The following is a 19,761-nucleotide window of genomic DNA, read 5'->3' as shown; positions in this document are numbered from 1 at the left end:
CGCTCGTTTGGCGCCTCATTAACGCGTCGCCCGTCATAACTGCTTTTTAATTGTGTCTTACGCGTTGCGAGAGCACGCGGGAAATCGTCCCGCGAACCGTTGGAAAATTTTGTCGTCCCGCCTGCAATTCTTCGTACGTTCCTTTTGGAGCTCAGTGTCGGTCGTTTGTTGCTTAAACGTTCGATGGTTTTCTAATATTTATGGCGGAAGTTCTCCGCGACGCGGCCCAATAGACTGCGAGGAGACCGGAGTCGTAAGCGGAAGAGTCGAATAAAGGAAGAAAGCGTACCGGGGCTGCCATAATCCCCGAAAATGTCGGGTCGGGAGGAAAGAGGGGGTGGTTTCGAGGGGGTGGGGGTGTTCGGTCGCGTGCAGCGGCCGCGAGAACGCAGCCCCACCGACGCCGGAATTTCATTGACGCACTTGGTCCGCGGGATCTCGCCTCGTCCTCGTCCTCGCTTTGCCCTCGCCCTCGCCCTCGCCCTCGCCCTCGCCCTCGCCATCGCCCGCTTCGCTGTTCTGCGTGTCGTCACGCGCGAGTTGCCATTTATCCCCGTTCATCCGCTATTTATAAATATTTCCAGCGTAACGAGGAGATCGCGCGGAAACAGGCTCCCGTTTCGCCGCCTCGGCTGCCTGGGCAGCCTTGATTTTAATTTCGTGGATGCGTGACGAGCCCTCCATTTTCTTTCTTCTGACATTCCCGGCCGGTCCGCGGAAAAGCGAGAACTTCCAACACCGGGGAACTTGGAAGTTTCCCGATTTTCCGAGCCGGATGTCGCTTGTTCCTTGGACAGGAAATCGATGTGGACAGTGTACAGGGTTGCACCGGTTGCCGGAATAATTTTAACCTAATTTTCCGGCCACGGATCGTTGCCGGAAATGCTTTCTTTTTCTCAAAGGATCTCATAGAAAGGAATTCAACGAAGGGTGGTTGTCTCTGTGATTTCGAATCTCTTCTGCGTCAATTGTGCTTTCTCTCGCAGAGGGTAATCGGATAACGAGCGGCTGGCTCGCAAGACGAGTCTTTTAGTTAACTCGAAAGCGCAACCGATTAACGCGTGAGTCATTAACTGCGTGCCGGTCACGCAGACTGAGGCGAGCGTCTCCGGGCCCGTCGTCGACACATAAAATACCGGCACGAATTTGATTCGCAGGAAATGAATCATGTGTCATAGGCCGGGGCCCTCCTCCCCACCCCTTCTCCTTGCTTACGTAACACATTTTAACTGGAAGACGGTGTTTTCTTCTTGCCGTGCCCTCCAGCTACCCTTTCCCTAATTGCGACAATTCCCCAGCCGGATTTCGTGCCATTAGCATCTCGTCTATCGCGGCGAGAACCACAGCTTAGTCAGAAATGCTATCATAGTTTCTGTTGCAGCCATGTATGTAAAATGAAACGTCCGCCCCGTGTGCTCCCTATTAACATCCGAAACCTTTGACAGATCTGGACCAAATTTTGCATAGTTACCCTACGGAACTCTGCCGGCCATGTAGGCTGCCATGAAACTTTCATGACCATCCCCGTTTTCCCCGATTTCGTCCCCTAAACGCTTCGCAGCGAGCTAAGTGCATCGGTCTATTCATGAGACGTGTTAATAAATAATTCGCTTGTTCCCCCGTACGGGATAGAAACGCGCGGCTACACGCACCCGTAAATTGTTGTTCGCTTACCTAGTTAACGATTGAAATTCAGAGAGTGTTTATATGTTATTGTTATATTTTATATCGATATTTTTTATCGGACGTTCAGGAAGAGGTACCATCGCAACGAGCGAAATTGCTCGCGCACGCGACGCGCATTGCGTGCGAGCCTTCGTCGACAACAACCCCATTCGCGATCGCAAAATTACACGCTTTTCGTCCCGTCTGTCTGCACAGTTCATTCCCGCTCCGTTGTGCCGTTCCCATGGCACCAGATCCACGCGGTCGCCAATTTTCCAACGACCCTCGAGCACCGAGCGAAACCGCCCCCGTTAATGGAACGGGACCGGGGCCATCCAGCGAACAACAGTCGAGGCAACTCAGAAGAATCCTCGAATCGGGGACGAGGGTTTTCGCGGGCTCCGTGAACCGACAATTTCCCGCGAGTTACGTAACAAGTTCCATCCTCGAGACACTCATCCCCGCTCAGTTTTCCAAAGAACTCCCCTCCCCTCTCCAGGGGGCGGGGCCTCTCATTGGCTTGCCACCCTGTAAAAATCAAAAATTTCACACCTTCTTTACGAAAATCGGTACTCTTTTGCTTTGGGGGTTGCTGAATTCGACTGTTTTAATAGACTCGACTGAAACGAATTACACTGGAATGAGGTCGCCACGTCTTTTGCTCGTTGTAATTGCAACGAAAAATGTATAATTAACAGAGACTCGAATTTTGACCAGGGTTTTGCGACTTTGGCCCAGTGTGGGTCATTCTCTGGGCGCTTTATCGCTCGTCTTTTTGCCGTTGGTGACATTTGTCAGTCGTTATCGGTTCCCACGTACGACGCTGGCCGTCTCCAGCCGGCCCTTTTTCTTGCCAAAGTGGCCGGCCGCATGACAACGATTTGGGGGGCGGAGGGCGGGGGGTGGCTTTTTAACCGGAGAACTCGGCGAATAAACGGTTCGGCCCGCAATAAGGAACCGCATTGTCGAGCGACGCGCCGCCGGAAGTTACGTAACGGGTTGTTTCAGGGACTTTAGCCTAGCCCAGTTCCGCGGAAGTGTTTCCACCCCCTCCCCTCCTCGAGGATCGATCCTGGTGACGCTTCGACGATCGTGTCGCGCGCCCCTCGCTTTTCGATGCCCTCTGTTACTCGTGCCTGCGCACCGTCGTTCTCGTTTCCTTACTTTCTTTTTGTTTTCTTTCTTTATTTATACGTACACGCGTGTCTCTTGTTGCGCGTTGCTTTATTTCGAAACGACCTGCGCATCTTGCTCTTTGCATCCCTTTGCTCTTTCGCTGCTCGCGCCGACGCCGCGGCTCGGTGTCGTTTTTACTTTTTACAATTTGTTGCATTCTTGTCTCGCCAGCGGATACAGTACCGCGCAAAAGTACTCCAGCTTCAGTACGCACTCCCTCCAGTTTCGTTTCTATGACTGTGAAGGGAGGAGGGAGCGTATTGATTTGTCAGCGCAAAAGTTGATAAAAGATTTTGTAACGTGAGAAAACAGCGATACGTTGATCGGGGATGTTTTATGGTTACGCGGGAAGACAAATATGCTGTCTGGAAGCTCTCCGCGTGATTTTACGGTCCGAGGCACAGGCTCGAATTTTACGTCGCTAATTTCGTCCGATAATTAACGTGGCGTCTCGCAACGGACACCGAACTGCGATCGTTGAGACGATATCATTTCTTGTTATTTTCTCTCTCTCCTCGGATACAGCGCGTACCGTTGCCAGCGACAGTAATGAAAAATAGAAGAGGGGACGGGGTCGGCTGGAGTTGATAACGGCCCCGACCATTGAATCGCCGCGATCGAATTTCTTTCTCGAACAAAAGCGCATACGTGGAACACCACAATTTTTTTATCGATCCCCTCCTCCTTCTTACGCGCACGCGGACCGATCCCCGTCTTCTTTGATGTTCCGTTGATTAGCTTGCAGAGGTTCCCCTCCGTCTCTTCAATTTTTCTGATTCAGTTACCAGTTCCTTCTTCCGTTGTATTTGCCACGCCTTCTCGGCGCGCTCTACGGAAAAAGCAGAGTAGATGGGTTTCTACCGTTGGTGCTTTTACAATCGGAGGCGAAGAGATGGGACGCCCCGTTAATTTTTATTTAAAAATGAAATGATATTTCCTCTGTACAAGGTGTCCCAAAACCGACGGAGTTCAATCTCCTAAATGCCCCTGTCGATACCGTCTCTAACATCTGTAGAAATAATTTTTTCTTAGGACGCACTCGAGGTGACCAAGTTAGGTGCCCATGTACAACCGATTTACGAAAATGTACCTTTTCTTCCGATGTCATACGGAAACCTAGGGTGTCCTATTTTTTTGTCCCTGACTGTAGCTCCACTTCTAACGTCATTTGCGCGGAACGTGGCTCCCAGGGCAAACTCGGAGCGTTTGCAAGGCGGAGAGCGGTTGTTGCCCGTGACTATGCTAGAGCAAGAGGGCAACGTCGCTAGCGGAATTAAGAACGATCTTATTTCCAGCGGGTCCCGGTCGTCATCGTCGCGTTTAAGAACAACGATCGATGAGCCGGGAATATCCGATGACGAAAACCTGAATCGCTATCCCCTCCTCCCCTCTAGAAAGTTACCGACGAGGGGAGTTATCCCCGTTCCCGGAGTAATCCATTAGACGCTGTACCCACAGACCGAGAAGTGTATTTCCTTGAAGGAGATGATTCCCGAGGTGATTTCAAGTAACTTTTTCCTTTGCGAAAACGTTCTCCGCGGCTTCGTCGAGGAGTTATTAACGAAAAACACGGACCAATCACGGGGCGGTTGCAGCGGACGGTTTCCGGCTCGGCCAATACCAGCGCTGACGCTCGCAGTAGCGGCCCCGCGATTGGTCCGCGTTTATGGCGAATAACTCCTTAACCAAGCCGCGGAGAACGTTTTCGCAAAGGACAAAGTTGCTTCTAATCAGCTTAGGAATGATCATATATTGTTGCTCTTTCATGGAAGTGCAACATTTTGGGACACTCTGTATATTATGGAATGGTACAGTAGCTTTCACCGCTACCATGGGGTATGGCTTTGTTTTTACGTGTTCCTAGTTTACAAAATTTGACGTACGCCGTCTTAATAGACACAATTTTACTTTTCTTTGAGACAGTTTTTTCGGAGTATGCTTAGGTTGTCACGTTCTTAGAGTATGCTGATCCGAGAGAGATCGCCCGTTTGAAATGTCCGATGTTTTCGGAAAACAGAGAGTAACGAGCGAAAGATCCAGCCTGTTTGCCGAGCAAATAATATCGACTCCCGCGCCGCTGAAGATTTCAGAGTCCACAGTCGCCTCTGGAATACTCGGAAATAACGAATTATGTTGCTTCATATTTGCAACGCGAACTTCGCGAATTCGACTGAATTCTATTTCCTCCGAGAGAGTGGTTCCGGTAGATTGAAAATAAAGTGGAACGGCGTGTCACGATTAATCGAACGTTTACTTTGACGATCTCGTGCGATTCGAATATCCGTAGAAAGCAATCGAGCAACTCGAAGGAGACAAAAAGTTCCGTTTGTTCAACGTCCAATTCAGCAACCATCGTTACTTCGACGTCGGCAAGTTGTAGGAAGTAACGAGCCATCGCAATCACGGAAAATCGTCACCGAGGACGTGACCCTAGCGATCCTAACACTTTGACTGCCCAACTAGAAACCTCAAAAATTCCATGAAATCGGAGTAAGTCATTTAATGAAATAAAAATTGAACAAAATTGAATGTATCATATTGAGTAGTCCTCCAACTTTTTTACAGATCCCAATCAAATTTGGTACAATGAATATATTAACGTGAAAATTCACTTTAAAACCCGGACAAATAATTCCGTCATGCAGATACGGTTGACATGGCAGTCAACGTGTTAATATGAACTGTCGCGGCAAGGTAGGCGACTGTGGCTTCGTCAACTCGTCCCGGGTGATAGTGCTCGTCCTCCAGGTATAGTTCGCGATTCCATCCTCGGAGGCGAGTCGCCTGGCGGACTATCGATATGTCGCGGGTTACAGGGGACAGCGAGTGGCCTGGCATCGTTCATTACAGTCTCGATGTAATGGCAGACAGGGAAATAATGCGACGCTCGATCATCCCGGCGCGGCGCGGTTCGTTGGGAAACAGGATCCCGTGAAGCGCACACGGGCACACGGTGTCCGGGTTCGACTCGGAGAGGCTCTCTCGTACTTCATAACGTGCAAGACGGGGATATTTGCATGGTGGAGCTAAGGGAAGGAGTTAGGGGATCGTATAGATAGGGTCTAAGCAAGGGAAGGGAGAGGGGGATGGGATGAGAGCAGGAAGAAGGGACCGAGAAGAGGAGAAAGAGAGAGAGACAGACAAAGGAGGTAGGAATAATGGTCTGCTGGGAGAGAGGGAGAGAGAGAGAGAGAGAGAGAGGAGCGCGAGTAGAGTCGGTCGGTCGGCCAAAGCGCCGTGTGGCGCGTAGCCCAGTAGCACAGATCGCGGTTCAGTGGGTCTCATTCGTCGCCCCGCGATCATTGGTGCCCGACTCCGATGAAAATTTCAGAGCCTCTCGGCTACGGCACTGTCCTCGCACAAAGTCCCCCTTTAGACGAGCACGCTTCACCCTTAACGAGTTTCTTCACCCTCGCGCGTTCTCGCAGCTCGCGCGAACACGAGAGAATCCTCCGCTCGGAAGGGTTGCGCATTTATCAGAGGATAGATCGCGTCGCGGAAGAAAACAGCGCCCGTCCCACTTATACCAAGAACCGGCGACCCCGTGCGAAAACCACCGGAACAACCGTCACATCCCATGGCACACCGTGTCCCCGTTACCATCCCCCTACCACCTCGCCCGCTAGCCACCAACCCCATCCCCCTTTCGTCCACACGATCGACCGAACCGAACCGAACCGAATCGAACCGAGACCGAGACCGTTCGTCCTTAGTCAGCTAGCGTGGCTGCTTCTTGCCCTTCTCCAATTAGCCCTGCGTGGATGGCACACTTCTCGCCGAAAAATTTCCCCAGGGAGCCGCCTCGCGGAGACCCTCGTCGGGTGTATCCGGAGCTCTTCCATCGAGCTTCCGGTGGATCCCCTCGACAGGCCTTGAGAACCACTGACGGAACGGCGGAGCGTGCGCCGGAGCGTTTGGGGGCGCGGACTGCCGGCAGAAACGGGGTCCTCTAGGCTAGGGGTTCGAACCGTGTCGCGAGGAGGGGTGGGGTGGGTTCTCGCTGGGGGTTGACACCGGGGATGGGGGTTGCTGGTAGCGATGGGCTATCGCGTCTACCCTGCAACTTTTTGAGCAATTCGGTCGGCCAGGAAATTCAAGTAGGGTACACTCGCCTCGACCAGCTTCGAAAACCGGGCTGTCTCGAGACTTTTCTCGATAACGATGCTCCGTTCGAGTGTGTTGTACACCATCGGTCCGATGATAACTCCTTACGGAAACTTCCCTTAGACCGACTTTCAGCGTTGGATCTGCAAATTCGTATCGACCCCGAGCCGTCGGGAGCTCGTTATCCTCCGCGAGCAATCGTTTATCAATAAAATTTACCTAGTTACACTGTCCGTCGGCAACCGTAGACCGAGACTCAAAAAGACCATTGACTCTCGTCTCTTCAACGATAGCGCTACTACGATCTGCTGACGAACACACGCTGCCGCTATAAAATCGCACACAGGTAGCGACGGTTACTCCCTGAGCTCCGAGTGGTCGTGTAATTCTAAACTCTTCGAGGCCGCGCGACCAGAACAGAAATTACCTAGAAAGTTGTTTCACGCGCGTCAAGGGGTTCGGGATTCTCTCCGGTTGCATTTCGCGTTCTCTTAAACAGCGAGACCGTCGAATCTGCAGGGTAATTATGACGGAATAGGAGAAAAAGAAAGAGTAGTCTTCTCGACAGTGTGCGAAGAAACATCGTCGTCGGGATTCGTGCGTCTTCGTTGGCGTCTCGAGCCCATCGCTACCTTCCACGCGTCGTATTGGTTCGGGTGGTGGCGCTCGAGGTACGCGCGAGCATCGTGGAGGGGATGGATCGAGATCGCAAGGGGCTTGGTGGGGGTAGCTGGTATGCCAGTAGGTAGCGGGTTGGTCGGGTGGAGAGAGGGTGGCGGTTTCACGAGGGTGGGGGTAGGTGCGTGGTGGTGGGGGACGGACGGGTCGATGATGCCGGCGGTCCTCGACGACTCGAAACGCCAGTCAGTCTCTGGTCCCCCCGAAGCCGCGCAGTGAACCTTCTATCTTCATCGAACACCGCTCGCCGCAGCCATGGGTGACAAGGTTTGTGATCGCTTAGACCAGCCACATCTTCTCCTGTCTGTCAGACAACCGAGTCTCCGCTTTAGAGAACGTACCAATATAAACCCGCTTTGCCTCGCTGAAAAAACAGTCTAGAGAAACCGTTTTAGAGAAGAGAGTGCGCCTTCGTGCCAGGTGTTTGCAGGTGTGCGTGTGCGTGTGTGTGCCCCCTGCGTGTGCGTGTGCCTCTACGCCGTTCGGCCCGAGAGAGAGAGAGAGAGAGAGAGAGAATTTATAGAGTGCTCGCGGCTCAGAGGAAGGGGAACGAACGAACGAACGAAACGGCTGGCAAGAGACGAGTGAAAAGCGTGTGAATGGGTAGAGGAGCGGTTCTTTGTCGAGGCACGATCACGCTAAAATGGAGCATTCTCTACCTCCCCGTCGCCCAGGGATGTTCGTTGGCCAGGCTGTTTGTTTGTCGATCGTCGCTCGCATTCCCTTCAACCAAGGTTCTGTCTAATCTCGCAAACGATCCTTTCGGGACGTTAAACCGTTAGAACGGTCAGGAAATTGAGAGAGCGAGCGAATGAGAGAGAGAGAGAGAGAGAGAGAGAGAGAGAGAATGAGTGACAGAAAGAGATATATAGAGAGAGAGGCGAGTCTGTGGTGTAACCATTGGTAAAGAGGAGCTTCGATCGAGGAAAGGGGAGAGGGAGGGTGGGAGAGAGCGAGAGAGAGAGAGAGAGAGAGAGAGAGAGAGAGAGAGAGAGAAAGGTGAGGGAGAGACGAGGAAGGGTTGTGCCTCGGAAAGCTCCCCTCGCTCCCTCTTTCTCTCCCCTAATTTTCTCTCTCTCTCCATCCCACTGTCTCTCTTCCCTATCTCTGTTCGTCTATCGGTCTCTCTCTCCCTTGCTTTCTTTCGACGTCGAACTCTAGCGGAACCCGCGGGAAACAGTTCTTCCCGGTGATCGGTTCTGTCAGTGTCGTTTCCAGGAAACCGAGGGGCTCCCTCGACCAGGAAAGGCTTGCTCCCCCCTCCCCGTCTGTTTCTTTTTCCTTCTTCTGCGATCTTCTCTACTGCTTCTTCTGCTTCTTCTACTTCTCCTGTTCTCGAAGACCGGTCCAGCGCGGAGGAAGCCATGGTAAAGAAACGTTTCATATTGCTAGAACAACCCCGCGCTCTCACCTCCCCGAGAATCCTCTCTCGCGAAGGACAACACCCGTGCCAGTCGGTCGTTTCCGATTTTCTAGATTTCCGGTTCTCGCGAAACATATCCGCGCGCCGATCCACCAAACCGGAAACCGTCGGGCCCACAACGGGCGGACAACGGTCCTTGTCTTTCGATGCTTCGATCCGGGAGGGTTGGATTACGTGGGCTACTCGCGCCTCCCTGACCCAATTGTGACCGGGTAGTTCGACTAGCGCGAAAGAAACGTTGAGAAAGCTGAAGTTGAGCTCGCAAAAGTAGTCCGCGGGGGTGTTGCTGAGGGTGCCGCGTCTCGGGGCGCGCACGCGCACCCAAGTTCCGCTCGCCAGCTGCGGACATTTCCGCGAAGACATGGAAAATACGATGGCGATCCGATTTCCCGTGAATCCTGGCGCCGAGGGGATGGGGGTTTTCGAGAATTGACGAGAATCGAGCGGGGCCGTCGTCGTCCTCGATCCCACCCCCATGGCAGCTCCCCGGCTCGATGCTGGACGGTACCAGTGACGTCACGCCAGGTGGCGATCCTGCTGGAACGTCGATCGAACGTGCGCACCACGATCGAACCCCGGAGAATCTCGTTTCGACCGAGGGTCTCGCCATAGGGTCGCCCAAGGTTCTCCAAAATGTTCTCCGCCGACCACTCGGCTAGTGATTTTCCGGAGGGCCGCTTCTGCGCAGACCAGGGCCCTCGATCGCCGCGGCAAACTCCTCTCTCGCTCTCTCTCTCTCTTGATCCGACCAGTTCTCTCCTCGTTTCTTCGCGAGAGCACCCTTAAATTCGATCGATCGGCTCGTCCCGGCAGAAAATAACCGCCGCATGGAGACTGGTATTTTTAGAGAGCTATTAAAGTTCACCTTTTTGCTCGTCTCTCTCTCTCTCTCTCTCTCTCTCTCTCTCTCTCTCTCTCTCTCTCCCAGGTTCCGCTTGTGCGCAAGCTCCGACCGAGGAGAAATCGGAGAGCTTGATAACGATGAGTTACCGTCCGCCTGAAAAACGACGAGCCCTTTCGACGTGGATCCGGCGGACCCGTCCCTTACCCGCCAGTCTAGAAATTACGATCTTCCCGTTCGTTTTGGAAAAGTTTCCCCGTTTTCCAAGGGGATCGGGGGAACTGTTCCCCCGATTCCCTGTAACTGCCAGTCCTAACCTCGACTCGGACGATTCGTGACACGCCCTATATCGCGAACTCCCCTTCCCCCGCGAACCCTCTTGCTTCGATTGCCTCGTGACACGGTGCGGATGACAGCGTCTTGAAAAATTGAGCTTCTCCTCGCGCTCGTTCCGCGATTCATCCCGTTTCCGTCAGCACACAGATCTTCCGGGCGTATGCCGTCGATCGATAACACTGATTTGCATTCTCCACGCGAAGACGGATCGGGACGACGTCGTTTATCACGTAGGACGCGGGAATCGATAGGAACGGTTTCTCCTAACCCTCTTCGCGAGATTTCAAAGAAGATATAGAAGGCGAATCTGAACTGATTCTCTAAATAAAATGGGAGTATAGATTTTGTTAACGTAATTACAATTTGAGGAAACAGTGGGGAGTCTTTTGACAGTAAATGTCGCGTTTCTTTACGTTTCGTTTAGAGATGTGTGTGGCGTATCGTTACGGGGAGAATATTTGGAGAATCGGCCCGAGAAGAACGCGACCGTGCCGCGGACGACGACAGTTTAGAGTTTAGATAGAATCAGGCCAGCTTTCATGCACAAAAGCGATTCTCGGAGCGGGCGGAGAGCGCGCGCTGGCTCTCCCGGGGCTGGTGGCCCAAGGACGCAGCCGTCAATTGAAAAGGTCGATCCTTTTAAGAGGCCCTTACCGGCGTTTTTCATTCATTGAAATTTCTTCGAGCGACTTCCGCCTGTCGATTATCGCGGCGCGGCGCTCGCGTGACGCGTTTCCCCGCCGAGCTGCCCGAGTTTCTGGAAATTTAGGTCGCTGCAGACGTTTCGTCGACCTCCGCCGTCCGCCTTGTCCAACCTGCGCCATTTTTCCGTCCGAAAACGCGCCTTTCCTCGATCCCGCCCGGCGCCCGAAACTCTCGCGAATCTCACAAAATTCGAGACAATTTCAATTTTCATTCAACAATCACGCTAATCGGGGATTTACTTCCGTGCGTTTATTGCCAGATCGTCGGGGACGATAGCGTTGTCGCGGAACAGATCGGTAGCCTAACGAACAGAGCTAGATCGAAGGCGATATCTCGCGCAGGCTTCGAGGATTAACCTGTGTCTCGTATTGTAGCAAAAATTCGTTGTGTCCGTGCGGAATAATGTGATCTACGCACGATGCGAGAGGCTACGGTTCGCATGATCCCATGACGATTTTCACCTACGACCTTCGGTCACGGAAGGGACTTGCGCCCTTCGCGAGCCGTTCGCATCGGTTGCATAACGCGGTGACGTTCGTGCTCATTCAACAACCGGTCGGCTATCGGTGGATCGATTACGCGATACAATAAACGGAAAGAATGAAATCGTCCCATGACGGCCGAGCGTCATGGCCGACCTTTGCCGACCTTTGTTGCAGCGATCGACGGGCGAACCGATGTCCGGGGGACTCGCCTATCTCCGCGATTCGGTCGTCCTCGATCGATCACGAGATCTCCCGGAATCCTTGAAACTCCTTTCCCCGGGACGACCTGTGTATCGATCAATAATTTCGGATCGACGGCTTCGGACTGGATCGTGATAGTCAAAGTTCCTAATCGAGCCAGAGATTGCTTCTATAACCCCGCTAATAGCAGATCGATCGCTCCCTTACAATACCCTTGTAACCAACAGAGTTGCTACGTTGTTAACAACATGCTCGAACCAGGAGAATTCCTTGTCCCCAGCCATAGTACTATGCTCGAAGGTTGCGTAACCACTATACTCCGTTTCCTGCCGAAAGAACTGTCGTCCTCGTCCTCGTGGAATTCGATGGAAATCGTGTTTTCAGATTCGTTTTTCCGAATTCTTTTCCCGAGTTCTATCGACACCGTGTTACAAGGGATTCCGCTTGGGAAATCTGCAAAGGGACGCGAAGGGCTAATCCTCGCGAACTGGGTGACTCCTGCGCAGTGTAGTGTTTGACTTATCGAACGTGTGAATGTGTCCAGACAGACTCGACTGTACCGATATCCTGGCTGATTCTAGAACGCCGTCAATACTGACTGTATCTCGGGGAGCATCTACTTTCATCGAGCATAGTTCGCCGGTTATCTGCTTCCACAAAGGCCGCTGCCTGATCGATTCATTACCGTGCGCCGGGGTCTCTCTTCGGCGTGTTCGAGGAATCAAATTTCCAATCGGTTCTACTCCGACGAAACTCTTCTCTCAGGCCCTCGAACAGCGTCCTGTTCACAACCGGTTAATTATGGAGACGTTTAATTCGATGCTTGATTGCTGTCAAATTTACTTCCTTGGATAGACTAAAATTTGGATAAACCTATTCTTGTAAACCAGTGTAAAATAGTCGCTTCTAGTACTCCGTAAATGTGACGTCGACTCGAAAATCCCATTTTCGCTAACCCCCTCAGATTTAAAATTACCTTAACACGATATTTAAATTTTTCTCGTTCGGTGTATATGTGTATATTTAATTCGTGTACATTTAATTCGATTTCATAACGTTGCGATTACAATCCGACCAAGTAGTTCTGGTCAGAGTGCAGATCTGAAAATCGAAATCTAGGACCAGGGTCTCGGGAGATCGAGTAGAAATTCGAGAGGACGGTTTATCGATTCGTAGAGGAACGTGAGCGAAGGAAAACGCGGAACAACGAAAACAATCAGCAACTGATTGCGCCGGATAATACGCAGCCAATTTAGTTGATCCTCGGACGACTCCGGCGACCGGAGCTCGACACGTTTTCTATGGAAATTCCAGCGTGGCGCCAGCGGCGTAAAATTGTCCCCACTCTATTCCCGGCAGCATCACACGGTACTTAATGTTTCCCGTTCGGCCTGCTTCGGCCCACAAAACGGTCATTTCCGTCAGAAGTGCCTCTAACGACCTCACGCGAGGCCGGGGCACCGGGGTTGAACAGGTTCTTAAGGCGAGAGAGAGGAGACCGTTGAAGGTCCAGCTTCCTTTTCGTCCCCGGGGCGAAGTCTTCGTGTTCTAGCGCGAACGTGCCCGAGAGCCCGAGGAAAACTCAACCTTGCCCCACGCTCCTGGACGAGTTCTAGGGACTCGTTAACGCGTCCGTTGTCTCGCCAAGCTCGGGAAGAAACATTCTTTTCTTCCTCCGCTTGCTGTTAACGAACCTGCCGCGGACCACCAGAATCGCAAATAAATCGACGAAATTCAAGTCTCTGTCAAAATTATTTGTATTAATTGTAGCGCACAAGACAGAATTTCTTGCGATCTCTCTACTATTTTAGAGTCGCACCTAATTTTCTCCGTAACCGCGATGTTACGGTACCTTCGTCGAGCATTTTTCGTTGGAGCTGCCGAAAACATTTCTCGATCGTTGATTGCACGGTGATTCTTTATCGTGTGACGGTGTTAGGATATTATAGTTTCACTCGCCCTGGTCAGTACTATCTCGGGCATCAGTTTTGTGACTCTCGGATCGGAAGTCGCGTCAGCCGTGCGTGGGCGGTGCGGCAGTCAGTGCGTTAGCGTGTTGCTCGAAATAATTGGGTGATTGTATGTCGAAAAAATTCTTTATTCTCAGATTTCCACTGAATTGCCGCGGAACGAGGTTATTTCGACAGCGTTGTCCTCTACCGAAGTTTTCGAACGGTGCTTGAAAGCAACAGAATTAAAGTATCGTCAGATAAATTATTCCATTAACCGACGACATTTATCGAGAGGAGGCTGTGGCATTCGTTTCCTCAGATCTGGGAGAATTGTTCTCTCGTGTCCCGGGTTTAAACGATTCGGCTTCGGTGGTCTCTAGAACGTTTAATCCGAGACTAGACAATTTATTTATTTAATGTCTAAACGCCTAATGTTTAAATGTCTAAGCTTTCTGAATCTACGAACGAGTCGGCCGATCTTGGCAATCAGATTTCGCGAGTTGGGATTTAGACCTTCCTGAAAATATCCTTTCTGTCCACAGAAAAGGGTTCGGTTCCTCCCATCGTGGCGGGCATATTGGAATCTATCGAAGCCTTTAAATCGCCGAGAAACTTGCCGGGGAATGCATCGAACGTCCATTAATAGGGGTTGGCGAAGACAGTCGGGATTGTAGGTGGAAGGGCCGCAGACTAGATGGCGCCCAAGCTCGCCTTCTGGGCTGCCTATCGATCCTAACCTATTTATAATTCCTCTGACATTTCGATTCGTATGATAACGTCGGCGAATTCTACCCCAACGTGTTCTAGCTTGCCCTGCACGCTCTCCTTTCTCTTTCGAATTCACCCTCTCCGGGCACCAAAAAAAGAGGATCCACTCTCGCCATTTCTGGAAACGTCCCCTCTAAATCATCGCCTCTATTCGTAGACCTTCGCCTTTCATATTTGAACTATCCAATTAAGCGGCGAAAGTTGTTCAGCATCGTGGAACTTCATTTCGAACATTCGATGGAAGTTTCATTTCGATTTCCGGGGGACACCGTGACGGGTCAGGGCTGAAATTTTCTTTAAAATTTCATAGAACCCGCTGTTCGCTTGAACCCGATGACCTCGTGCGGTGACATGCGTTCAACTCGCTCTTTACTTGTCACTGTGAAGCAGATTCGAAGTATTGACATTTATATGAAAGCAGAGCCTGTACCGTCCGAAGCATCGACCGGCCGCGAGTAACAGCGGACTTTAAAGATAGAAGTTTCCCTGTCGTTACCGCGCACATAAATTTCGAGTTCCTCGGAACGTTCGTGTTCGCGGGGCTCGCGTCCAACGTAATCTCGGATCCTGTATTTGAAGGACCCTATCTGTGACACGACTTTCCTCTTCGGAGAGACTTCTAGCCCGATGGGAGCGGAACGTTGCGACCAGTTAGACCCTCTGTGGTTTTCCGTCGTCGCGAAGGGGTTGATCCTCTCTCTCTCTCTCTCTCTCTCTCTCTCTCTCTCTCATCCCCCCGGCCGATGGAAATACTCTTGCCGCGGCGCTATCGATCGGTGTCATTCACGTGCGCCGGAACTCCGTTCCCCATTTCGAGCAACTTCGAATCGTTATCGACAGAATAATTCGCCGATTCGATCCGACACGGATCTCGAATCGGGGAAACATCGATTAGCGCATGCAATTGTTTTTCCAGCTGTAGGAATTCATACTTATCGGTCGTTGGACAGAGCCTTGGCCGCGCAGCGAACCTTCGATTTCGAATTTTCCCGCCGCGCCGAATCGCCTCTTCTACGCGAGTAGAACGAGGTTGCTATTTTCGTGCCGCGGCTAGACTCCGTTACTGGTTTCTAGGAAAGATCGATTGCTCCCGTTATCACCACCCCCCGCCATTCCTTTTTGTTATTAAGGTTCAATTATTGCATGACGTATACCGCCGCGCACGAGAAATTGAATAATGACGTGCCTATGATAATTATACCTGGCGTTTCAGTGCACGTCCTACAATTGGACAGATACCTCTGATACACTCGCCTAGGTGCTTCTTGTATTTTACTCCTCTTTTTTTTAACACTGGGTTTACGGGACACGAAATTGACGCGCGTTCTAATCTTCAAAATTTATTTCTTTGGGTATATATTATTTGAAAAATGGCTAAAAATTTGTGTAGACAAATTCTCAGTTTTGTAAAGTGATGCGAAATAGTCAGTTTTAGGGCCCCGTATACCTGGTGTCAAGCTTGAACCGATCCTCGAAAACTTAGAGCTTGTAGTTACTATAGTTTAGAGAAATTAGAGCGTAGAGTTATCTATCAAAATTATATTTATGACCAATCCTAAATTGTATAATATCAGGGGTCTAGAGTTTCCTGGCCCCGCACGGGGTACGGCAGAGTGGGGATAATTCCGCGACATTTATCATCCAGATCTTGGCGACATATACAGAGTAAACACTGTATGCAGACAATTTTTCTGACGTTTCCCAGGGTGCCAATCCAGGGTTAAGAAACGGTACCTATGAGTTCGAACGTGATTTTCCAATAAAAAATTTGTCAGTTCCGTTCGTGAACACGATTGGTCGCCGGGCAATACGAGGAAAGAAAACGGGCTGAAGATCCCGTGGAAATCCGAATGCCGTAATTAGCCCCTTCAAAGACTTCTGCTTAGAGCGTTTGCGGGTCTTCGGTTAAACCAATGTTTCCCCCTTTAACGAAGTAAGTCCGACGGTCGTTGGCCCGCAAAGGGATTGCCCTTTTCCCGTCGTGCTTTCCTCCGCGGAGGAATGCGATGCCATACGAATTCGGCGACACCAAACCGCCGTCCATTTTCTTCCTTCTCGACCGGTTTTTAGCTTTCCGTGGTGCTCCGAGTCGGTTTTTCGTTAATAAGTTTATGAGAGTTTATGCAACTTCTAACTTGAGTTTGAGGGCCCCAAAATTTTTACCGCCTGGGGCTTTTAGTCAGCTTGAGCCGCCACTGCTCCGAGCCTCAACTTGTAATTTACATGTATGAAAATTCAGTTTCAAATCACTAAGATTCTAAGGATGCGTGAGAAATTATTTCGCAAATTGATCACTTTGAAAATTGACATTTCATGGAAAGGATACGTAGCTGTTAGTAACGTAACACAGCTATGAAGACTGTTAGCAAAACAAATGTTGATAGCGAGCCAATTCACGCTTTTCCTAATGGTTGAATCTATTTGTTAGCGGAAGGAGTTTATCGGCTCGTAGAACAGTATTTGTTATTAGGTGTTTTAGGTATCTTTTCTTCGGATTTATTGAATTATAGAGTACGGACGACACGATTAACGCAGAATTCGAGAGGTTCGATTGTTGTTAATTTGGTGACTCAGTTTCCTGGCTTTTTCGGTTGAGTCACGAAGTCACGCGCGAGTAGAACGTCTCAGGTGACGTAACGCCGTCGTCGACGATCAAAAAACTGACGAAAACCAGCTCCATCCAGCGACTTGTTGATCTTTTAATATTTGCAACCTTCTATGCAGGCGGACAGACCTCTCAGACTGCCGTTCCGACAGATATCTAAAGACTTTCTTGCACATTGCTGATAATGATAGTAGAACGAATTGATACTATATCGTATGTACACATAGATTTCGAAGATGAACGTTTTCAGTTCAAGGACTTTTAGTGGTTCAATTAGAGGTTCGAAGGTGGCAGGTACTAATGATCGTCACGGACGTGGAACGACCTTCTTTCATCAGGTATAGCTCGCTCCTCCGAGCTTTCGGCGAAACAAGAGTCTATAAAAAAAGTCCTGAACAATCAAAATAGGTCTTGAACTATCAAAATAGAAAAGTCGAAAAAGGTGATTTTCCAAAAAGTTTGGCTTTGAGGAGGTAAAAGCGGACGGAGCTTCGCCGGATTTGGATCGGTCGTAAATAAATTGTCAGGTGCCTCGAAATTGGAGAGAAAAATAAGTAAATAAATAAATTCTCCGTTTCGGGTGAATTGATCAAAATTTGACCTTGCGTTCCTGGAGGCTCTCCTTCCAGATACGATTATCGCCGCAAGCAGGATTCCGCGAGAAATGTGTCGTCGGCGCAGACACACACGTGTTTGCAAACATCGTCGGCTTTGTTTCGCGTTTCTCCTCGACCGCCGCGTCCTAATCTGCGCGGTAATGAATAATACGGAAGTGCAATTCGCACCGCGACACCGTTAACAACGTGAAAAAGCGAAGATACAAATTTCGTAACGAAATTACGTAACCTCTGTTCACGGGTCTCTATAGATCGCAATCGATCTGACCAGGCCCGGCTCGATCCGACTGCGAAATTATTCGACAGAGTCCGTGTCCGAACTTTGTTATTTTATCCTCGTATTTTATCGAACTCGGAGCCGCTCTTCGCAAAGTATGCGAACGAACAACAAAGGCAGAGTCGTTTCGAGTACATCTGACACTGTCGGTGCGAAGTGTGCGAAGAAGCGTGTGTGCGAGTCACTGTGCGCACGAACAGCCATGCGTGTTCATTAACTTTCATCTGTTTGAACGCGTTTGAACACATTGAAACGTTGCCAGCGAGGAATCACAGCGTGCAACCTTACGTACAAACCGCATAATTCGGCCAGCTGGTTGGGTCGTGTCGACGTACACTTGGGTCGCGCGTAACAACACACACACACACACAGACACGCACACGTGAGTATAGTTGGTACACGAACATAGTGACGTGGCTCGGCGTGGAACGGTAGTCGTTAATTCATCGAACGTTTCGCTTTATCCGGCGTGCGGGCCCTTTTGTGCATCGATTTATTATGCAATTGCGCGAGCCGACCCGGCTGCCGCCCCTTTTCGTCGCTCGAGGGAACCAAGGGGAGACCGTGAACTAGCTACGGCCCTGCCACCATGTTACCGCACACGGGGGGTTCCCCTCGGGCTACCCGTAACATCTCGAAAACTCGCCGGCAGGTAAAAACTTGATTTCGCAATGTTTACACTCGTCGAAACGATACTCCTCGACGTCGCAACTCGAGGAGCAATAACAACAACAATAGAAACCGACGAAATTTTTTCGGGGCGTCCGATTACCTCTCGAAATTCGCGGGAATAAATTGTTACTTTAGCGATGGTTACTTAAGTAATAAAACCTTTAACTTTCCCGAACGGGGCCTCCTCGAACTCTTCTATTAGGCTGGTTTTGGATTTCTATGGGCAGTAATTTTTTCCTATAGCTACGGGACTTCGGAATATCAAGGTGAAAGGTGCAAACGACGATAAATAATTTTCTGAGAATTTTTCACCCCAGAAGAACAGTCCTAATTTAAAGTTTTACAAGGTATGGGAGGAGCCCCCACCCTTGGGAGTGCCCCACTCAAATTCACGCTAATTATTGGATGTGTTAGGAAATTTGACGATCTCGCGTCGAAGAATAGATCGATTATTTTCTTGGAAGGGTTCACGGGCACGCTCGTTCCCATTCGCATTCGTAATCGTTCCGCAGTTGCAGACGAGTGTTTCGAGGTGAAGGTTCATTGGATTAATTCGTTCGATCGTGTAATTGGTTAATTCGAGGCTAAAGCACTGTGTCTCGCACCGATCTAATCGCACGCCACCGCCGCCGCCTAAGAACAACAAATCAGAGGCTGGTCATTCGCTCATCGTTCACTTCCGTCCTTCGACGTAAGCATCATTTTCAATCATCTTCATCTTCAAGCTCGTCGCGAAAGAAGTCTTGACGTAGAAATCATTTTTCCCATATATGGGTCACGACAATTTCAAATTGACAGGTGTTGAGGTCATATCAACCCACAAGTCTTTCCGAAAACCCCGTGTCTATTTTTGCCGTTAGAAAAGCCCCGAATTATTAAATTATTCGAATCATTAAAATCCCCGTTTTCGAACTATTAATTCCAAGGGACTGTACCACGTGCTCGGCAATCTTAATATTTATCAAATATTTGTTCCGTTTTACGTTCGACCCATTCGCATCATAAATGCATAAAATCCGCAGTCTAATCAAAGATTCAGATTCGCAGAAAGAGATTGTAATTGCACGAGCAGGGTTCATTGTCCACGAGGAACTTCGCGAAGTTCGTCGGCTCGCAGATCGCAATCAGATCTCGTTCGCCGCGTCACCGTTCGTTCGTCGCACGTTCCGCGCGCATAATTAATACGTCGCGATATCGATGCAACTGGTTTCGTAATGAAAATCAATCGGCCGGCCGCCACGTAATTGAATTCCGCG

At 50.3% G+C, this 19,761-nt stretch overlaps 1 protein-coding gene across 7 annotated transcripts in view; it reads left to right on the top strand.

Moving 5' to 3' along the window:
- Atpalpha (sodium/potassium-transporting ATPase subunit alpha) overlaps window positions 1–19,761 on the top strand; it is a 104,984-nt gene that overhangs the window by 52,683 nt on the left and 32,540 nt on the right. Inside the window, exon 1 of one of the 7 annotated variants that reach the window (XM_076803653.1) lies at window positions 7,752–7,890. The exons of 4 other annotated variants lie outside the window; for them this stretch is intronic. In XM_076803653.1, coding sequence (XP_076659768.1) covers window positions 7,879–7,890 — 12 coding nt within the window. In that variant the 5' untranslated portion in view covers window positions 7,752–7,878. Of the gene's footprint in view, window positions 1–7,751; window positions 7,891–8,972; window positions 8,991–19,761 lie in introns of those variants that run through there. 2 more of the 7 variants (XM_076803651.1, XM_076803654.1) reach the window with 2 other exon arrangements.

This window comes from Halictus rubicundus, chromosome 18 (genome assembly GCF_050948215.1).
Source record: "Halictus rubicundus isolate RS-2024b chromosome 18, iyHalRubi1_principal, whole genome shotgun sequence".
In the NCBI taxonomy this organism is placed as follows: domain Eukaryota; kingdom Metazoa; phylum Arthropoda; class Insecta; order Hymenoptera; family Halictidae; genus Halictus; species Halictus rubicundus.
Note: the sequence above shows the minus strand (reverse complement) of the source record. Positions and strands in the feature narration are given on the sequence as shown.